This window comes from Natator depressus, chromosome 20, assembly GCF_965152275.1.
Source record: "Natator depressus isolate rNatDep1 chromosome 20, rNatDep2.hap1, whole genome shotgun sequence".
NCBI classification, from domain to species: Eukaryota; Metazoa; Chordata; order Testudines; family Cheloniidae; genus Natator; species Natator depressus.
In genome coordinates this window covers 22,731,834-22,753,739 of record NC_134253.1, presented here as the reverse complement: position 1 = coordinate 22,753,739, position 21,906 = coordinate 22,731,834, and the positions used below count along the sequence as shown (strand labels likewise).

General features: G+C 51.6%; 1 protein-coding gene across 1 annotated transcript in view; it reads left to right on the top strand.

Moving 5' to 3' along the window:
* Positions 1-2,359: 2,359 nt before the first annotated feature.
* The window catches only part of LOC141975334 (adhesion G protein-coupled receptor E3-like), a 44,716-nt gene continuing 25,169 nt past the window's right edge, over positions 2,360-21,906 (top strand). The window contains exons 1-4 of the mRNA XM_074935621.1: positions 2,360-2,480; positions 19,293-19,349; positions 20,099-20,254; positions 20,969-21,124. Of these exons, the coding sequence (XP_074791722.1) occupies positions 2,360-2,480; positions 19,293-19,349; positions 20,099-20,254; positions 20,969-21,124 (490 nt within the window). The remainder of the gene's footprint in view (positions 2,481-19,292; positions 19,350-20,098; positions 20,255-20,968; positions 21,125-21,906) is intronic.

The window sequence follows — 21,906 nt, the reverse complement described above, 5'->3', positions numbered from 1 at the left end:
ACAAGAGACCAAATAACCAGTATCGGTCCGGTTTATTGCTAAAAGTCAGTAACAGCATATTACAGGAACAAAGGTTCAATACAACTCCAATTTCTGGGAACCCGTCTCCTGCAGCAGTGCTGAATTCACCTTACTAAGAAGGCTTGCATCCAAAGTCAGACCCCTAAAGCTGTCCCTTTTATACTCAACCTGTTTACAAGGAAAGAGGTACTGTATGTATCCTCTGAGGCTAGTCTTAAACTACCATCTTTCTACCTTGTTTTTCTGGTACCATACGGTACCCCTTGGCTCTGTTCCGGACTCAGGAATTCCAGGTACCAAGAGCGTGATGCACCTCCTAGGCTTGTCCCGTATATATTGTCCTTACATTCCAATGAGAGTAACTCCCTGCCTGTTACTACATATGTGCTGATCCTGACAGGTTTCCTGGCTAATGCGAGATATCATGGGATACTTAGCAAAGGTGAACAAGACTATAGAAAGACACAGGCCACCATTCCAGGCCATCTAACTGCTAGAAGTGTACATACAATAGAATGTTATATGCATTAAGCACATACTATCCATATTAATATATGTAATGTGAATCATACCTATTGATCATGTGATATATTAGCCTGGCATATATGGGTGAACACTTCAGAAATAGATTTAACCAGACTGATCTGCCGTTATCCCCTGGGATTCAGAAGCTGTGAAAGTGGTGGAAAGCCATCTGGGACCCCTCCACGCTCTGGTCTCATAGTGAGCCCATCTCAGATGAGCCCATCTCAGCCAGCCCCAGGAATCAGGCCAGGTAAATCTAAGGGTGTTTCAGTGAATCTGGATGGAGTCTCAGTTGGTGTAAGCTGAGCATTGGAGGGAGCAGAGGAAATTGTGCATTACACCTAAGTGTAAATTCTAGCTCAAGGAGACATACCCGGGCTTCCTCTGACCTAGCTGGCATGCCAAAAATGGAAGCGTGGCCACGCTTGGGCAAGCAACAGGAGCGGCTCCCTGCCCCGACTACGATCCCATCCAAGACCACAGGTACGCACTCAGGCCGGCCAGCCCCTCCTGCCCCCATGGCAACACTTCTATTTCTAGCGAGATGAGAGCTAGTGTGACTATGTCTTCTCGAGCTGGAACAGTCACCTTCCAGCCCCTCTGCAGACAGACCCGTGGGCCCCTCTGGACTCTCCTAGGCCCACCCGAGTTCAGCCCATGGACTTTGTTCCACTCACCCAATGGATACACGTCACCTCAGGTTCCCATGGTGGCTCAGACGCTGTCAGGGCAGGTCGAGTTCTGAGGATTCTGAGCTTTGCAACCTCCTTATCTTCAAGAACTTAGACAGGAAGCCAAGTCGACTCATGTCCTGTTGCTTTATATCTTATCAACCAACAGTACTGCACACATGAGAGCACTGTCTTCTCAGCATGCCCTGCTCTCCTTCCTTCTGCCCGACCACTTCTCCCAGCCCCATAATCATTCACCTTGCTGAGTACCTATGGGGGATACTGACCACAGTGCAGAGGACCTAGCATCACTTCACACAATCTTCACACAGAAATGTGGAGTTGCAAGGGACCTCAGGAGGTCGAACAATCCACTCCCATGCGCTGAGGCAGGACCAAGTGCACCTAGAACATCCCGAGCAGGTGTTTGTCCAACCTGTTCTTAAAACCCCCCAATAACAGGGATTCCACAACCTCCCTAGGTCACCTGTTCCTGTGCTGAACCATCCTTAGAGTTAGAAAGTTTTTTTCTAATATCTAACCTAAGTCTCCCTTGCTGCTAACTAAGGCAATTCCTTCTTGTCCTACCCTTGGTGCACATGGGCACCAATTGATCACAGTCCTCTTTATAACAACCTTTTGCATATTTGCAGATTGTTATCATGTCCCCCCTGTGCCATCTCTTCTCTGAACAAAACATGCCCAATTCTTTCAACCTTTCCTCACAGGTCATTGTTTCTAAACCTCTGATCATCAGGGCCACCCGGGGGGCCGGGGGGGCAGGGAGGCAAGTGGGGCAATTTGCCCCAGTCCCCCAGGCCCCACAGAATACTATAGTATTGTATTATCTGTTGCTCTCCTCTGAACTCTATACAATTTGTCCTCATCCTTCCTGAAGCGCAGCACCCAGGCCTGGACACGGTTCTCCCATGCCCAGTAGAGGAGAACAGTCACCTCCCATCTCTGACCCACCCCACTCCTGGTCAAGGTGATCCAGGTGCAGCGGGAGCCGGAGAGTGCTGCCATCACGGCCACGAACATGGCCCACCAGTCCCAGCAGGCGTCGAGCCTGGAGACCAAGGAGCCCTAGGATAGCCTCCGGGCCCTGATGCTGGGGGAGCCAGGGAGGCTTGGTGGTGGAGATGGCCTTCCCCGTCCATGCCACCGCGCCCCACGCTGCCCCCTTCTATGGCATCAAGAAGATCAGCATCATGGCCAAGCCCTGCAGGGAGAAGACAGGCCCGGGCAGCAGAGCCTCGCCAGGTAGGGCCCAGCACAGGCCTTGGGGGGGTGGTGCCCCATGGCCTTCCTCCCGCATCAGGCTAGGGAGCTCCCTGCCCCCTGGTCAGTTCTGGGGTGGGGATAATTGAGGGACAGATCTAATTGGAGGGGAAAGGCCTCATGTCCATGACCTCCATGACATAATTGTAGCCTTAACCATGAGAAAATTCCTCCCCCAGAATATATTGGGCAGTGTCCTTTGCCTCAGTTTCTCCCCTGGCGGTGTGAAAGTCCAACAAATTCTCCTTTAAACCTGCCTTTGCCCTTTCCCTCCCCTGCACCCCACTCACAAAAACTTCCACTTTTAAAAGGATCCCTTTTTGCCTCTCACTGCGTCTTGCACTTTGCTGTTTAGCCGTGGTGGCACTTTTTTGTTTCTCTTACTATGTTTTTTAATTTGGGGTCTGGGTTTAAATTGAGCCTCTATTAAAGTGTCTTTAAAAAGTTTCCTTGCAACTTGTAGAGAGTTCACTTTCAGCGCTGTACCTTTTAATGTCTCTTTGACTAACTTCCTCATTTTTGTGTACTTCCCCTTTCTGAAATTAAATGCTCCCGTGCTGGGTTCCTGTGGCGTTCCCCCCACCCAGGGGTGGTAAATTTAATTATATTATGGTCACTATTACCAGCGGTTCCGCTATATTCACCCCTTGGACCAGATCCAGTGCTCCACCTAGGACTAAATCAAGAATTGCATCTCCTCTTGTGGGTCGCAGGACTAGCTGCTCCAAGAAACAGTCATTTAAGGTGTCCAGAAACTTTATCTCTGCATCCAGTCCTGAGGTGACCTGTACCCAGCCAATCTGGGGTAGTTGAAATCCCCCGTTATTACTGAGGTTTTTATTGTTATAGCCTCTCGAATCTCCCTGAGCGTTTCACAGTCACAATCACCAGCCTGGTCAGGTGGTCAGTAGTACCCCCCCACTGCTATGTTACAATTCGAGCATGGAATTACTATCCATAGAGATTCCATCATACAGTTTGGTTCATTTTAGATTTTTACTTCATTTGACTCAATGCTTTCTACTGCCACTCCCCCAGCAGCGTGACCTGTTCTGTCCTTCCGATATATTTTGTACCCTGCTATTACTGTGTCCCATTGATTATCCTCATTCCACCAACTTTCTGTGATGCCCATTATATCCATATCCTCATTTAATATGACACACTCTAGTTCGCCTATCTTATTATTTAGACTTCTAGCATTGGTGTATAAGTACTTTTAAAACCTGTCACTTTTTAGCTGTCTGCCATTACATGATCTAATTGAATGGGACTCTTTTTCATTTGTCTGTTTCTCATCAGATCCTACCTGTATTTTAGCATCTTCCATCTTCACATGTTGGCTTTCCCTCAGCCCTTAGTTTAAAAAGTGCTCTATGACCTCTTTAATTTTAAGTGCCAGCCATCTGGTTCCATTTTGGTTTACATGGAGCCCATCCTTCCTGTAGACTCCCCCTTTCCCAAAAGGTTCCCCAGTTCCGAATAAATCTAACCCTCTCCTCACTACACCATCATTTCATCCATGCATTGAGACCCTGCACTTCTGCCTGTCTAACTGGCCATACGCATGGAACCCTAACCCTAACCCGAGACTTCAATCTCTTACCTAGCAGCCTAAATTTTGCCTCCAGGATCTCTCTCCCATCCTTTCCTACGTCACTGGTACCTACATGTATCACGACCACCTGCTCCTCTCCAGCACGACACATACGTCTGTCTAGATGTCTTGAGAGATCTGCAACCTTCGCACCAGACAAGCAAGTCACCATGGGGTTCTCCCAGTCATCGCAAACCCAGCTGTCTATGTTTCTAATGATTGAATCCCCCTTTACCATTGCCTATCTCTTATCAATAACTGGAGTTCCCTCCCCTGGAGAGGTATCTTCAGTGTGAGAGGATACCATGGCATCCTCTGGAAGGAGGGTCCCAACTATGGGATTGTTTCCCTCTGCTCCACTTCGATGTTCTCCTTCCCTGAGCCTTTCATCCTCCTCAATAGCACAGAGGCTGTTGGACCGGAGGTGGGACCGTTCTGCCATGTCCCAGGAATCCTCCAGCAGCCTAAGGACCCCACTAAATGGATGGTTGCATACAAACTGCTAAGATGCTTGCCAGACCCAAGTGACTATTTTCCCAAGACCAATGTAGACGTCTCATCCCTTTGCTTTGTTTCCATCCCCCAGCTGCTCAGGAGCCAGCTATAGCATTTATGCAGGTTTGAAACTGTTGGTAAATTTCAGGCTGAAATGTAATTTACCAGCTGAGGCCCCCATTCTCTGCTGTGCCCTTTCTGGGAAGGGGGCCCTCGGGGAATCTCATTGGCAGATACTACACCAGCCTTGTTGGGGGCTGGAGCAGCCGGGGGGCGGAGGACGGGGGCTGATTTAAACCTCAATGACTGATAATGGTCGCTACAGTCCATCCCTGCCCTGCCTCCTATGCTGGAGCTGGAGGAGAGGCTGGCTCAGGGGCTACCTACGATGACCCCACCCTACTGGGGCCTCCCCTCCCTCGGGGACATGCAGTCAGTGTCCGTACACAGGGAGCTGAGGGGCTCAGGGGCTCAGACCGCAGGGCATATAGCAAATATCATGGTTCCTATTCCCTGTTCACTCTCACTGGCTGTAACAGCAACTGTGCCCAGAAACCTTATGGATGGAGGCCAGGCGTCCACAAATGTCACTGGCTGATTGGAGGCCGGGTGCTCAAAACCTGATTGATGGGAGAAGTGGGTTCACCCAAGCCTGATTGTGGGGGTGGGACCATCTAAAATCTTCTCTGTTCAGGGCTGCTTTTCTGCCAGACTGTCTCCTCCAGCAGAGAAGAACTCATGCAACTGCTGGATAAAGCATTCTCCATCAACAGCTCTTCTTCTCCCGCTCCCTCCCCTGCAACCTCCAGCGAAACATGAAAAAGACTTTGGAAATGAAACGCAAAAAGAAGGGAAATAAAAAGTTCAGCCAGCTACCAGCACATGCCCGCAACTTCTCCACTCCAGGCAGGCTGCACTGTTACCCTGACTACTGCGCCACCCCCTGCAAGCTTAGCGCTGCCCCCCCGCCCCCCAGGAACGCCAGCCTTTCGTCAGCCATGTGCACTCAGCCCTTCGCCAAATGACTCTGCCAACAAAACCAGCTACGGCCCCAAACAGCCACAGCCATGAGAGCTGGGGGAGAACTGAGCTGGGCAGGGGAGCAGAGTTCAGGTCGCAGGGCGCAGTCTGTGGCGTGCGGGGATGTGTAACTCAGCCAGGGGTAAGCAGGGAGCCTCACGAGCTCTTGGTGTCTGGGATTTGGCTTGGTAGTCTGGTTCCAGCAGCCTCCGCCCTGAGTCTGAGCTCAGTTTCCTCAGGGTAGACGGAGGGTCTTTTCTGACGAGCGTCCTCATTTTTAATAAACGCCCCATTTCTAATCCCTGGGCTCATTCTGGGCACGACTCCACCCCAGAGCAGGTGGCAGTTCATAATATAAAGCTGGATCCTCAGCTGGTGTAAATGGGTGTGTGGACTCCTTTGGACCGAGGCCGATTTACACCAGTTGGGGATCTGGGAATATCTGTAGTTCTACACTGGTAACTTGTGTTTGTGAATCTAACCCTTAAGGGTGCCTAGGGATGTGTTGTTCTCAAGTTGACAGAGGAGGAAAGAAGGCAGGTGAACCATACCACACTGCTCAGCACAATCCAGACAGGACAGAGCTCGTCACCAGGAAACATCTGAGAAAGGGGAAGTCACTGAGCAGAAACTTTATATGGGCAAAACCCACCTGTGTGCAGTGTTTTTTCTCAGTGGAAGGTTGATCTATTTGGAGGAAGCATGTTTATGACACGGATTGGACCAGAGCTGTTCCTCTAGGTGCGAGCCACAAGAAAAGGGAACCTGGTAAGATCCACACATGAGAGTGATCATAGGGGGAGGAGCTTGAGCGTATTTCTCTGCCTCTCTTCACCTTGAGCTCACAGACAACAGGATGGGAGGACTGGAGAGCCCCAAGTCCTGATGTTCTGTCTGCATCTCCAGGACGACAGCTGCAGACAAGAGCTACAATTACACCTGTGACTTGGACAACACCATCTCACGCATAAGTGTGATCTGGATAAAGATCTGTTCTTTTGTTTGTTTTCTGTTAAGAAGAACTACGTCTCAGAAAATGACTTAAGCATTACAACTGCACCACCTTAGAAGACTACCTACAGCAGTAAGTGCAGGGGGAGCGATAGCTCAGTGATTTGAGCATTGGCCTGCTAAATCCAGCATTGTGAGTTCAATCCTTGAGGGGGCCATTTAGGGATCTGGGGCAAAAATTGAGGATTGCTCCTGCTTTGAGCAGGGGGTTGGACTTGATGATCTCCTAAGGTCCCTTCTAACCCTGATATTCTATGATTCTAATCCCAGGACACTGACAACTCCAACCATTATGTTGGCAACCAACCACTCAATATGGGCACCTCTTAAGTTTCACTGAATGCAGGATTTAAAAGGTTGTGACCAGATACTTCACACCAGTTAATTTTAATGAGGGGGATGGAACACTGGCCAGAACAGGGAAATAACAGATAAGTTAACAGATTAAGAATATTTAACTAAGTTAGATCTATGCAACTCGGCAGGGCCTGATGAAATTCACCCTAGAGTACTTAAGAAACTAGCTGAAGCAATTCCGAACCATTAGCGATTATCTTCCAGAACTCATGGAGGATGGGTGAGGTTCACAACAAGGGCACACTTTAAAAAAACGTAAAAAGGAGCTCTTAGAGAAGAATAGACCAGACAGCCTAACTTCAATACCCAGAAAGATAGTGGAACAAATGATTGAACGACCAATTTATTAAAACCTAGAGGATAATAGGTGATAAGTAATAACCAACATGGATTTGTCAAGAACAAGTCAGGCCAAACAAACTTAATTGCCTTCTTTGATTGGGTACCCAGTCTAGTGGATGGGGGGAAGCGGTGGACGTGATGTATCCTGAATTTAGTAAGTCTTTTGACACAGTCCCACATGACATTAAGGCAATATGGACTAGATGAAATTACCAGAAGGAGGGTGCAAAGCTACTTGGAAGTCCTTACTCACAGGGTAGGTATTGGGACTCACTGGCTCGGCAGCAACACTGCAGAAAAGAGTGCAAGGTTTCTGGTGAACCACTAATGGAATGTGAGTCTACAGTGTGATGCTGTTGACAAAAGGCAAATGTCATTCTAGAATGTATTAACAGGAGTGGGGTGGGTCAGAGATGGGAGGTGACTGTTCTCCTCTACTCGGCATGGGAGATTGTGTGAAGTGATGCTAGGTCCTCTGCACTGTGGTCAGTATCCCCCATAGGTACTCAGCAAGGTGAATGATTATGGGGCTGGGAGAAGTGGTCGGGCAGAAGGAAGGAGAGCAGAGCATGCTGAGAAGATAGTGCTCTCATGTGTGCAGTACTGTTGGTTGATACTATATAATGCAACAGGACATGAGTCGACTTGGCTTCCTGTCTAAGTTCTTGAAGATAAGGAGGTTGCAAAGCTCAGAATCCTCAGAACTCGACCTGCCCTGACAGCGCCTGAGCCACCATGGGAACCCGAGGTGACGTGTATCCATTGGGTGAGTGGAACAAAGTCCATGGGCTGAACTCGGGTGGGGCTAGGAGAGTCCAGAGGGGCCCACGGGTCTGTCTGCAGTGGGGCTGGAAGGTGACTGTTCCAGCTCGAGAAGACATAGTCGCACTAGCTCTCATCTCGCTAGAAATAGAAGTGTTGCCATGGGGGCAGGAGGGGCTGGCCGGCCTGAGTGCGTACCTGTGGTCTTGGATGGGATCGTAGTCGGGGCAGGGAGCCGCTCCTGTTGCTTGCCCAAGCGTGGCCACGCTTCCATTTTTGGCATGCCAACTAGGTCAGAGGAAGCCCGGGTATGTCTCCTTGAGCTAGAATTTACACCTAGGTGTAACGCGCAATTTCCTCTGCTCCCTCCAATGCTCATGTTACACCAATTGAGACTCCATCCAGATTCACTGAAACACCCTTAGATTTACCTGGCCAGGTTCCTGGGGCTGGCTGAGATGGGCTCATCTGAGATGGGCTCACTATGAGACCAGAGCGTGGAGGGGTCCCAGATGGCTTTCCACCTCTTTCACAGATACTGAATCCCAGGGGATAACTGCGGATCAGTCTGGTCCCTGGTAGCAGAGGAGCCCAAAGCCTTCCCTGATTCATCCTCAACCCTCTGTAGTCCCAAGGAACCATTCCAGCAGCTAGCAATACCCAGAGTGTAGGACTACATTGGCCATACCGCTCACCTCTGGGAATGCCCACTGTGCCTGGGGGTTGTAACATAGAGTCATTACACAAGGGGAATTTCCAGGTAGCTGGTTGAACCAGCTTTCTGTCGTGGCACAGAGCTGGGGTTCCGAAATATTACTACAGGAATAATAGTTCTTAATGAAAGAATTGACTTCATTGGATTTACACCAGAATCACAGTGGGGTAAATAAGCAAAGTTTGGGCCATAGACCTGGGCCAGGAGACACCATCTCTCTCTCTCTCTCGCTCTTTCTCTGTTGCTTGTTTCTGTGTATAACATTTTTAAAACACTTATTTTTTTATTTCTCTCAAGTATTTCTCCTCCTCATCCTGTTCCCCTCTCTACCACCAGGGAGCACTCAAGTGTCATTCGTTAAGTTCCCAGGCTGGCAGAACGTAAGGCTGTATGCGTTACCTAGGGAGGTGGTGGAATCTCCTTCCTTAGAAGTTTTTAAGGTCAGGCTTGACAAAGCCCTGGCTGGGATGATTTAATTGGGGATTGGTCCTGCTTTGAGCAGGGGATTGGACTAGATGACCTCCTCAGGTTCCTTCCAACCCTGATATTGTATGATTCTATGATTCTATGTGCCGCGTTTGTGCCCATCATGAGAGTCCCACACAGAATGTGTCTCTGCCATGAAGCTGACACAGGCTTGGCAGCTCTCAAAGGGGTTATCAGCCCTGTAAGGAGGGGTGGGGTCATTGGATCTGGGTCCTTAGGACTAGCTGAATTGTTTAGGTGGTGGCTAAATCTATTTCTGAAGTGTTCACCCATATATGCCAGGCTAATATATCACATGATCAATAGGTATGATTCACATTACATATATTAATATGGATAGTATGTGCTTAATGCATATAACATTCTCTTCTATATACACTTCTAGCAGTTACATGGACTGGAATGGTGGCCTGTGTCTTTCTATAGTCTTGTTCACCTTTGCTAAGTATCCCATGATATCTCGCATTAGCCAGGAAACCTGTCAGGATCAGCACATATGTAGTAACAGGCAGGGAGTTACTCTCATTGGAATGTCCCAAAAATAAGGACAATATATACGGGACAAGCCTAGACGGTGCATCACGCTCTTGGTACCTGGAATTCCTGAGTCCAGAACAAAGAGCCAAGGGGTACCGTATGGTACCAGAAAAACAAGGTAGAAAGATGGTAGGTTGAGACTAGCCTCAGAGGAGGCATACAGTACCTCTTTCCTTGTAAACAGGTTGAGTATAAAAGGGACAGCTTTAGGGGTGTGACTTTGGACGCAAGCCTTTGTAAGGTGAATTCAACACTGGTGCAGGAGACGGGTTCCCGGAAACTGGAGTTGTATTGAACCTCTGTTCCGGTAATATGATATTACTAAGGCTATGTTTTAGTCACAGGTATTTTTAGTAAGAGTCATGGACAGGTCACAGGCAGCCTGTGACCCGTCCATGACTTCTATATATACCCCCAACTAAAACTTGGGTCGGGGGTCTGTGGGTGCTCTTTGGTGGTGGCCTGGGGGCACCATGGGTGGGACGTGGCCTGGGGCGAACCATGTGTCCTGGGGGCAGCAGCCCGGGAGGCTGTTTTACGTACTTGTGGGTAGGGAGGGAGATGGTAGCACATGGTCCAGGACCCCTGCTGGTGCTGGGCAGAGGGAGGGTTGACGGGGCTAGCCGGAGCTGTCCCTTCAGCTCCTACGGGGAGGGAAGGCTGGGGGACTCCACATGCTGCCCGTCCCATGAGCACCGGCTCCACAGCTCCCATTGGCTGGGAACTGCAGCCAATGGGAGCTGCGGGGTCAGTGCCTGAGGGCAGAGGTAGTGCACAGAGTCCCCTGGCCCCTCTGCCTAGGAGCTGCAGGGACATGCTGGCCGCTTCCATGAAGCCCCCGCCGCAAGGTAAGCACCCCCCTGCACACCAACCCCCTGCCCCAGCCCTGAGCCCCCTCCCACACCCAAACTACTGCTGCTGTTGGGGAGTTGGGGGTGTACGGTGTCCCAAGACTGCCCTAGCCACTTCAGAAATCATGAGTCATGGAGGTGACGGAAACTTACGGAATCCGTGACTTCTGTGACCTCCATGACAGTCACCCAGCCTCAGCTATTACAGACTTTTAAGAATAAAACAGACCTATATTGACCTATTATTTGGTCTCTTCGGCATACTACATAAAGAACCAAAGTGTGGATGAGGAATTGACCATACGGTTTACCAACAGAAGGGAAAACCCAGAGGTGACGCTACGCCCCGTATTCTTCATAGGATATTGTTATGATATCCATATGGCATAACAGATGTGTTCTATGCAAGATGCGTCATGCAAGGTATCATTGGAAAGGTTATGATTTACTGCATATGATTACCCTATTTGTATGCATGTCTCAATTCTAAATCTGAAGTCAGGAATATTGACTACGTAACAATTAGAAGAGGGTTTACACCTGGGGAACAGCCACCGGACAGTAGGCAATCAACCTTAATGGACCATTGAAGACGGACAATAGAACTTGGAAGATGCTAATCTCCCACCTTCCTGAGAAGCTTCCTGGGATGCTGCTTTGACCCTGCAGGGTCATGTGATCATGTCACCTGGTACTGGACTATAGTATTTTTCCACTAATAGGGGGTGGGGATCAAACTGGGAAACAAAGGATTCCCACCACATGTAAATCCTATTTAAGGCAGGGAAGTGAGTAAATGAGGTTTCATTCTTCACTGAATCCCTGCCCAGGATGTCTGCTGGAAACAACTTAGGCCCTGCCTACATTGGCAAGTCTAACGAGAGGTGTAGAGCTTTCTGCGCCGGGGTACAGCGCCACGGTGCCCGTATAGACACCCTGGCCGATTACAGCCCTGCGATTGGCCTCCGGGAAGTGTCCCACAGTGCCTGTTCTCGCCTCTCTGGGCATCGGTTTGAACTCTACTGCCCTGGCCTCAGGTGACCAACCGTCATCCTCATCCCGTAAATTCCTTGGCAATTTTGAAAGTCCCCTTCCTGTTTGCTCGGTGACGCATGCAGTGGTCTCAGTGCATCTTTCCAGGTGGCCAGGCCTGCTCCACGCACCAGACGATCCCCCGCTTGGAGCAATGCCGAGCTGAGGGACCTCATCAGCATTTGAGGAGAGGAGGCTTTGCAGGCCAAGCTGCGCTCCAGCCGTCGGAATTATGACACCTACGGGCAGATTACATGATGCATGACAGAAAGGGGCCATGACCGGGACCCATTGCAGTGCAGGGTCAAAGTGAAGGAGCTGTGGAATGCCTACCACAAGACGCAGGAGGCAAACCGCTGCTCCAGCGCTGCGCCCACGAGCTGCCGGTTGTACAAAGGGCTGGACGTGATACTCGGCGGCGACCCCACCTCCACTGCAAAGACCACTGTGGATACTTCGGTGGCTCGCGTGCCAGTCGGAAGTGGACCGAGCCAGGAGGAGGAAAGCTTGGATGAGGCTGTGGTGGGTGGGGGGACCCAGAGGCAGAGGATGACTCAGAGGTCAGAGAGCCATGCAGCCTGGGGCACTTTTCTGCCCCAGAGGAGGCTAGCCAGTCACATCTGTCGGATGTTGGCGAAGCATAAACAGGAGAGGTGGCCCCGGCAAGTGGATTTAATTTTGGGACTCACTGAAACGAGTTGTTGGGGGAAGGACGGTTGCAGAAAGCAGGCTTGTCTCCCCCACATGCCTAGTCTGAGCAGTGGAACAGGCTGTTGATTGACTCCCTCACGTCACGGGAATCTTCCTGAGAGATCTCCAGGAAACTCTCGTGGAGATGCTGGGCAATCTGCTGACACAGGTTCTTCCGCAGAGCTGCTTTGTTTCTTGCCCTACTAATGGTAACTTTCCTGTGGCACTGAGCCGTCATGTGGCTGGGGGGACCATAGCTGCGCACAGGTGAGCCGCATAGGGGCCAGGCTGGAAGGCACAGTGTTGGGGAAGACCCTCCCTTGATTCCCTGCCCCTGTGGCTACTCACCATTTTGGAGGTCTTGTGGCTCATATGTGCTTGCCTGGGGTCAGCCAGTTAGTGACAAGTGTGTGAGTACTGGCTATGTCTTAAAGCACTAAATCAGTGTTCTCTCTGTTGCAAACAATACTGCTTCTCTAAACTATGGTGTTTCGTAGAATCATAGAATATCGGGGTTGGAAGCGACCTCAGGAGCTCATCTAGTCCAACCCCCTGCTCAAAGCAGGCCCAATCCCCAACTAAATCATCCCAGCCAGGGCTTTGTCAAGCCTGACCTTAAAAACCTCTAAGGAAGGAGATTCCACCACCTCCCTAGGTAACGCATTCCAGTGTTTCACCACCCTCCTAGTGTAAAAGTTTTTCCTAATATCCAACCTAAACCTCCCCCACTGCAACTTGAGACCATTACTCCTTGTTCTGTCATCTGCTACCACTGAGAACAGTCTAGAGCCATCCTCTTTGGAACCCCCTTTCAGGTAGTTGAAAGCAGCTATCAAATCCCCCCTCAGTCTTCTCCTCCGCAGACTAAACAATCCCAGTTCTCTCAGCCTCTCCTCATAAGTCATGTGCTCCAGTCCCCTAATCATTTTTGTTGCGCTCCGCTGGACGTTTTCCAATTTTTCCACACCCTTCTTGTAGTGTGGGGCCCAAAACTGGACACAGTACTCCACGTGAGGCCTCACCAATGTCGAATAGAGGGGAACGATCACGTTCCTCGATCTGCTGGCAATGCCCCTACTTATACATCCCAAAATGCCATTGGCCTTCTTGGCAATTGTTGACTCATATCCAGTTTCTCGTCCACTGTAACCCCTAGGTCCTTTAGTCTGTAGCGGTACATGGGATTCTTCCCTCCTAAGTGCAGGACTCTGCACTTGTCATTGTTGAACCTCATCAAATTTCTTTTGGCCCAATCCTCCAATTTGTCTAGGTCCCTCCATATCCTATCCCTACCCTCCAACATAGCTACCTCTCCCCCCAGCTTAGTGTCATCTGCAAACTTGCTGAGGGTGCAATCCACACCATCCTCCAGATCATTAATGAAGATATTGAATAAAACCAGCCCCAGGACCGACACCTGGGGCACTCCGCTTGATACCGGCTGCCAACTAGACATCAAGCCATTGATCACTACCCGTTGAGCCTGACAATCTAGCCAGCTTTCTATCCACCTTATAGTCCATTCATCCAGCCCATACTTCCTTAACTTGCTGGCAAGAATACTGTGGGAGACAGTATCAAAAGCTTTGCTAAAGTCAAGGAATAATACGTCCACTGCTTTCCCCTCATACACAGAGCCATTTATCTCATCATAGAAGGCAATCAGGTTGGTCAGGCATGACTTGCCCTTGGTGAATCCATATTGACTCTTCCTGATCACCTTCCTCTCCTCCAAGTGCTTCTAAATGGATTCCTTGAGGACCTGCTCCATGATTTTGTTAGGGACTGAGGTGAGGCTGACCGGTCTGTAGTTCCCTGAGTTCTCTTTCTTCCCTTTTTTAAAGATGGGCACTACATTAGCCTTTTTCCAATCATCCGGGACCTCCCCTGATCGCCATGATTTTTCAAAGATAATGGCCAATGACTGCAATCACATCAGCCAACTCCCTCAGCACCCTTAGATGCATTAGATCTGGATCCATGGACTTGTGCACGTCCAGATTTTCTAAATAGTCCTTAAGCTGTTCTTTTGTCACTGAGGGCTGCTCACCTCCTCCCCATACTGTGCTGTCCAGTTCAGCAGTCTGCGAGTTGACCTTCTGTGAAGACCGAGGCAAAAAAAGCATTGAGTACTTCAGCTTTATCCACATCATCTGTCACTAGGTTGCCTCCCCCATTCAGTAAGGGTCCCACATTTTCCCTGACCTTCTTCTTGTTGCTAGCATACCTGTAGAAACCCTTCTTATTACCGTTCATATGTCTTGCTAGCTGCAACTCCAATTGTGCCTTGGCCTTCCTGATTATACCCCTGCATGATCCAGCAATATTTTTATACTCCTCTCTAGTCATCTGTCCAAATTTCCACTTCTTGTAAGCTTCCTTCTTGAGGTAAACTCCCCAAAGATTTCATTGTTAAGCCAAGCTGGTCGCCTGCCATATTTGCTATTCTTTCTGCACATCGGGATGGTTTGCTCCTGCACCCTCAATAAGGCTTCCTTAAAATACAACCAGCTCTCCTGGACTCCTTTCCCCCTCATAATAACCTCCCAAGGGATCCTGCCCATCAGTTCCCTAAGGGAGTCCAAGTCTGCTTTTCTGAAGTCCAGGGTCTGTATTTTGATACTGTCCTTTCTTCCTTTTGTCAGGATCCTGAACTCAACCATCTCATGGTCACTGCTGCCTAGGTTGCCACCCACTTCTACTTCCCCGACCAATTCTTCCCTATTTGTAAGCAGCAGGCCAAGAGTAGCACAGCCCCCAGTTGGTTCCTCCAGCACTCGTAGCAGGAAGTTGTCTCCAACACTTTCCAAAAACTTCCTGGATTGTCTGTGCACTGCTTATTGCTCTCCCAGCAGATGTCAGGGTGATTGAAGGCCCCCATTAGAACCAGGGCCTGTGATCTGGAAACTTCCATTAGTTTTCCAAAGAAAGCCTCGTCCACCTCATCCCCCTGGTCCTGTGGTGTATAGCACACGCCCACCACGACATCACCCTTGTTGCTCTTGCCTCTAAACTTAACCCAAAGACTCTCAACTGGAGTTTCTCCAGTTTCATACTGGAGCTCAGAGCAATCATACCGCTCTCTTACATACAGCGCAACTCCTCCACCTTTCCTCCCACGCCTGTCCTTCCTGAACAGTTTATACCCATCCATGACAGTGCTCCAGTCATGTGAACTGCCCCACCAAGTTTCTGTTATTCCAGTCACATCATAGTTCCTTGATTGTGCCAGGACTTCCAATTCTTCCTGCTTATTTCCCAGGTTTTTTGCATTTCTGTATATGCACCTAAGATAACTAGCCAATTGCCCTACTTTCTCAGTAAGAATCAGGAGGCTTCCCATCTTGTACCCTCCTCCTTGTGTTTCCTCCCGGTATCCCACTTCCCCACTTACCTCTGGGCTTAGGTCACCATCCCCCGGCAAACGTAGTTTAAAGCCCTCCTCACTAGGTTAGCAAGCCTGCCTGCGAAGATTCTCTTCGCTCTCTTCCTTAGGTGGATCCCATCTCTTCCTAGCAATCCTTCTTCCCGGAACAACGCCCCATGGTCGAAGAATCCAAAGCCCTCTCTCCGACACCACCTGCGTAACCACACATTCACCTCCACAATTCGACAGTCCCTACCTGGGCCTTTTCCTTCAACAGGGAGGATGGATGTGTCATAAATATAAAGGGAAGGGTAATCACCTTTCTGTATACAGTGCTATAAAATCCCTTCTGGCCAGAGGCAAGGTCCTTTTACCTGTAAAGGGTTAAGAAGCTCAGGTAACCTGGCTGGCACTTGACCCAAAATGACCAATGAGGGGACAAGATATTTTCAAATCTGGAGTGGGGGGAAAAGGCTTTTGTCTGTCTGTGTGATACCTTTGCTGGGAACAGATCAAGGATGCAAGCCCTCCAACTCCTGTAAAGTTAGTAAGTAATCTAGCTAGGAAATGCATTAGGTTTTCTTTCTTTTGGCTTGTGAAATTCGCTGTACTGGAGGAAATGTGTATTCCTGTTTTTGTGTCTTTTTGTAACTTAAGGTTTTGTCTAGATGGATTCTCTATGTTTTGAATCTGGCTGCCTGTAAGATTATCTTCCATTCTGATCTTACGGAGTTGTTCTCTTGTCTTTTTATGTTCTTCTAATAAAGTTCTGTTTTTTAAGAATCTGATTGGGCTTTTTGGGTCTTAAAAATCCAAGGCTGGTTTGTGCTCATCTTGTTTATTCTCAAGCCTCCCCAGGAAAGGGGGTGTAAGGGCTTGGGGGGATATTTTGGGGAAATAGGAACTCCAAGTGGTCCTTTCCCTGTTCTTTGTCTAAATCACTTGGTGGTGGCAGCATACTGTTCAAGAACAAGGTGAAATTTGTGCCTTGGGAAAGTTTTTAACCTAAGCTGGTAAATATAAGCTTGCGGGGGGGGGGTTCATGTGGGTCCCCAGATCTGTACCCTAGAGTTCAGAGTGGGGAGGGAACCCTGACAGGGTGAGAACACGACTTCTGCCTCAAATTCCTTTATCCTTCTTCCCAGGGCCACGGAGTCTGCAGTGATCTGCTCAAGGTCATTCTTGGCAGTATCACTGGTGCCCACGTGGAGAAGTAGGAAGGGGTAGCGGTCTGAGGTCTTAATAAGTCTCGGCAGAAACTCCGTCACATCCTGAGTTCTAGCTCCAGGCAAGCAGCAATCTTCTCGAATCTCCCCGTCTGGTTGGCAGATGGATGACTCCGTCCCCATTAGGAGGGAGTCCCCGACCATCACCACCCGTCTCCTCCTCTTGGGAGTGGTGGTCATGGAACCCCCATCCCTAGGACAATGCATCCCATGCCTTCCGGCCGATGGGGTTTCCTTCTGATCCCTTCCCTCAGAGGGCTCTTCCAAATCCTTCTCCACAGTAGTACCTGTGCAGAGAGCCTGAAAACAGTTTCGCACCTCTATCTGCATTGGGGGTACATAGGTTCTCTTCTTTCTTCTTCTGGAAGTCACATGCTGCCAATATTCTTCCCTCTTCTGCACTGCACTCTCTCATGCTTCCAGCACCAAACACTGACTTCTATCCGGAAAATCTTCATGTTCTCTGATACAACGCAGGATTGATAATTGGTTCTCTAGTCCTTTAAGCTTCTCTTCCAATATGCAGACCAGCTTGCACTTCATACAGACGAAGTCGCTTCTGTCCACTGGGAGAAAGACAAACATGGCACATTCTGAGCAGGTCACAACAGCTGATCGCTCACTATCCATGTCTTCCTTATAAGAGGCTCCTCAGATGTTATATGTACTGCTCATAGGAGCCTGAAAGGCAAAAACACTCTGTGCGAACTCCAGGCAAACTCCCTCTGCCTGTCCTCGGTTCGCTGCTCACTCATGTCGCTGCTGGCTGTCTTTTTATAAGGCTGCTGGCTCGAACCAGCTGGCCCGGCTCAAAGCCTTCCCTCCAATCAACCACTCAAGGCCCACCTGGAACAAAGCACACCCAATTCACACTTTTCAGTCAAACACCCACACGGTCAAACAGTCACACTATTCAAACAAACAAGCGCACGGTCAAACAAATGGTCACAGCAGACAGACACTCGAATATTCACCCCACCAGCTCACAACACAGCCCCCCTAATGCAGTACTCACCTTAGCTCCTCTCGGAGGGTTCCCAGGCAAACTCTCTCTCTCTTTGCCTGTCCTCTGTTCGGTGGTTCTTCGCACCAGTGTGTGGTTAATGACTAAGAACAACAGGCTATAAATAAACACCAGCACGAGGGAGTGGTTCTGGGGCGATACCTGAATGACAAACAGATCACAAGCAGCCTGTGTTGTCTTTTCGCCCTATCCCCCCTCAGTGCTTCCCCTTTCCAAGTGGGTTCGTCCATTGCATGGATGCACTGGGTGACCCTGGGTAAGTCATTACCCCTCGCTGTGCCTCAGTTTCCCCATCTGTAAAGTGGAGAGAATGCTCTTCCCTTTGCCTATGCCATGAGCCTTTTGGGTCACAGACTGGATCACTGTGTGTCTGTGCAGCACCGAGTGTGATGTCGCCCTGATCTCGGTCGGCTCTGTGCAGCACCTGGCACAATGGGGCCCTGATTTTGGTGGGCTCTGGGCGCCTCCTGGCACAATGGGCAGGGCCAGATTTCCGATTAGGCACAGGAGGCACGTGCCTAGGGGCGCCGGCATTGTATGGGGTGCCTAAAAATTCAAAGTTTTTTGCTCTCAGGTCCCAGCAGGGGGCAGGGCAGGCTGAGGGGGAGACAGCCCCACGCAGCCCTCCTGCTGGAGCACTCCTCGCTCCGCCCGGCAGACAGCGTCACCTCCCAGGGGGGCCAGTGAGTGTGGGCCGGGGGCCAGGGCTTGGGAGAGTGGGTCTCTGGGGGAGTTCATGGGGCAGCTCTGGGCAGAGGGGGTGGGGGACGCTGGGCAGTGGGCAAGGGGGTGCTGGGAGGCAGGGCACCTAAAAATTAAAAGTGGTGGGGTTCCCCTGCCACCCGTGGCAGTTAAGAGCTTCCCGGCAGCAGGGGTACCCTGCTGCTCCTGGCTGCCTCCAGGCAGTGGGGCCCCCGGAGCTCCAAGCCGGGGGGGCGGGGAACACCGCTGAGACCCTACACCTAGGGGCACCCTAGGTATAAATCCAGCCCTGACAATGGGGGCTCCTGGTCTTTGTTGCTAATACACACAATAAAAGACCCAGTTGCCCTGGCCCAAAGTCCAGTTCCAACTGGAACCAGTTAAAAATATTAACAGGGATCCCAGCAGGGGCTGATTTCCCAGAGCACCAGGTGTCTGCATTTTTAATTCCACCATCGTCAGGGCACTGACTGACCCTTGGCCCAGGATTGGCAGGACTGGGGCGGCTGGGGGGGCAGGTGCAGCTGAGTGGTGGTTATCATCTGCCCGTGGTGCCTTACCCTGTCTCTTTGCCTTCCAGGGCTCTGCATCGCCCTGTGCCTGTGGGGCACCATGGCCCAGAATAATGGTGTACAAGGTAAGGCCGACTCCTCCTGGCTAACCTTCCCGAGCGCTCCTGGCTGCCTGGGGTCTCTGGCCTCCACCCCCTCCGGTCCCTTCCCTTGTGGAAGGAGAGCAGAGTCAGGAGTCTGGTGAGCCAGGAGCAGCCCCTTGGCATGGGCGTTTTCGGGTGGGATTATAGAGCACGATGGGTACGTGCAGGGGAGAGGAGAAGGCGCCCTGTGTAGCCCTCACCTTCCCATCCCAGCCCCGTGGCCAGCAGAGAATAGACACTGGGGCCCCAGGCTCTACACTCGGGGCTGGAGCGAGGGGCAGATCCCCACTGTAGCCAAGGCCGATTCGGTTCGGAGGAATGTTTGGTTTTACTCGGGAAAAAATTGCATGCGGGGGTGGGAGGAGATGAAATAATTTTCAAAACGAAAAATTCCCGTTTTCCGGTTCGAAGCGAGGTTTGGGTTTGAAATTGACGCTAATCAGAGTAACGACGACAGCAACAAAAAGGAGACAAATTGGGTGAGATTGAAAACATTTCACTTGAACCGACGCCTGGCTCCGGCGGCTCTGCCTGTCTGTGCCGGGGGCACCCCCGGGGAGCCAAGGCCTCCTGTGCAGCCGAGGGCAGCTTGTTGCCAGGCGGTGGATGGTGTCGGAGCTGTTTGCCAGGCGCCAAGGGACGAAAATCAGTGAATGGGGCGTTTGAAAGGAGTCGATCCCACTGTGGGGGGGGGTCAGGGGGGCCGCTCTGCACTGGCTGACCCTGCCCAGCTGTTCCCGCCCCTGCAGGGACCACTGAGGACTGCAACAACCATGTGTGCTGCCCATCAAACGCCATGTGTGTGAACAACACCCACTGCACCTGCCTGGATGGGTACCGGTCAGGAAAGAATCGCTTCTTCACCAACACAACGGAGATCTGTGACGGTAACGGGGCTCCCAGGTTGTCCTGCGGGGCTGAGGCAGAGCAGGGCATTAAGAGCAACTAACTCCACGGCCTGTGCGGGGTGCTCAGCCAGGGAAAGAGTGGGGGCGGCAGCACGAGTGAGGGCCGCCCTCCTGGGGATCGAACCGGGGGCCTCCAGAGTCAGCAGCAATCTTGGCTTCTGTGAATTGGGCACAGGGTGGGGGGCCCATCACACTGACCCGTCTGAATCCCAGCCTCGGCCCTAATCCGCCCCTGGGTGTCCAGGGGCACAAGGGCCCCACGGATCCCTGCCCAGAGGAGCAAGACGGGGCAGCCCTGGCTGTACTTCCCCCCTGCCCTTGCCCCCCGCCACGCAGGGATCCAAGGAGGGAGGGGGCAGAGGAGAGGCAGTTTGTCACCCCCCGACAACACACAGGGAGCCTGGAGCCCCAGGGGGACGTCTCCCCACCCTCCCCTCACATGGGGAATCTGGGTGTTTGTGGGGCCAAACCCCGCCCCTCCACCCCCGTACGTGGGACAGGAGGCTCAGGGGGCTGTTTACGACATTCCAGCAGCAGAAATGGGTAACTGAGAACCACGGCCTTAATCACTAACTGCTCAGGGCCTTGGTCTCCGGGGTCCCATTACCCAGCTTAGTGCAGGGGGCTCGGAGGTGTGATACAGGGAACGTCTCCCTGCCAGGACTGCACAGAGCGTCCCCTCTTGCATTACAGATATTAACGAGTGTCTGGAGCCGAGCCCGCCAGACTGTGGGTCCAACACAAACTGCTACAACACGGCTGGGTCTTACTTCTGCACCTGCCTCGACGGCTACGAGCCCAGCTCTGGGAAAGCCAACTTCACAGACGCGAGTGAGAACACCTGCCAGGGTGAGCTCTCCCCTGGCCCCCACCTGCTGAGACCCCCCCTCGCACACACAAATGCTCGTTCCAGGCCTGGCGCTGCACCGGGGCTGCTGCTGGCTGTGGCAGTGGCCCGAGGGTGTCAGCGAGGCTGTGAAGAGACGTGGCCCTCACCTGCTCCCGCAGAGCATGGGGCCGGGCTCAGCCCTGTGCCCAGCACTTGGACAGGGAATAAACCCTCGGGGTTAGAAACAGACCCACGGAGCAAACTCCTCATGCTGCAGAGATGCGCTGGGGAGAGGGGAGGGGACCCTCCTTGCCCCCGCACGCAGCATCTGAGCGACTAGTGCCCCGCTGAGCCTGGGAAGTGGCCCCGGGAACAGCTCTGGGAATTGGGCTAAAGCGTTCTTGAATTCGCCCCCAGTCCCCTATTGCTTGAGCTTCCGCTGGGGGCAGGCAGCCATGCTCTCCTCTGGCCTCTAGGGGGTGCAGCTGCTAGTTCGAGGGACCCCAAGTTCCCTGCATGGGCAGCGCTGTGAGGGGGCATGCGCTGAGACTGGCATTGCCAGCCCAGCCCCGGGCTTCCCTGAGACACCCTGGCTTCCAGCGGCATGGCTCGGGGACACACGGGCTGGCCAGCTCCGCACTCAGGGACACACGGGCTGGCCAGCTCCGCGTCGCTCCCTTAGGGCAGGGAGTTTGCCCAGGGCACAGACCGAGAGGTCTTTCTGAGCTTGCAGTCCAGTGGATTCGGAGACCCCTTTGCACTGGTGAAGCTGGCGCATGCACCAATGCAAGTCCAGTGGCAG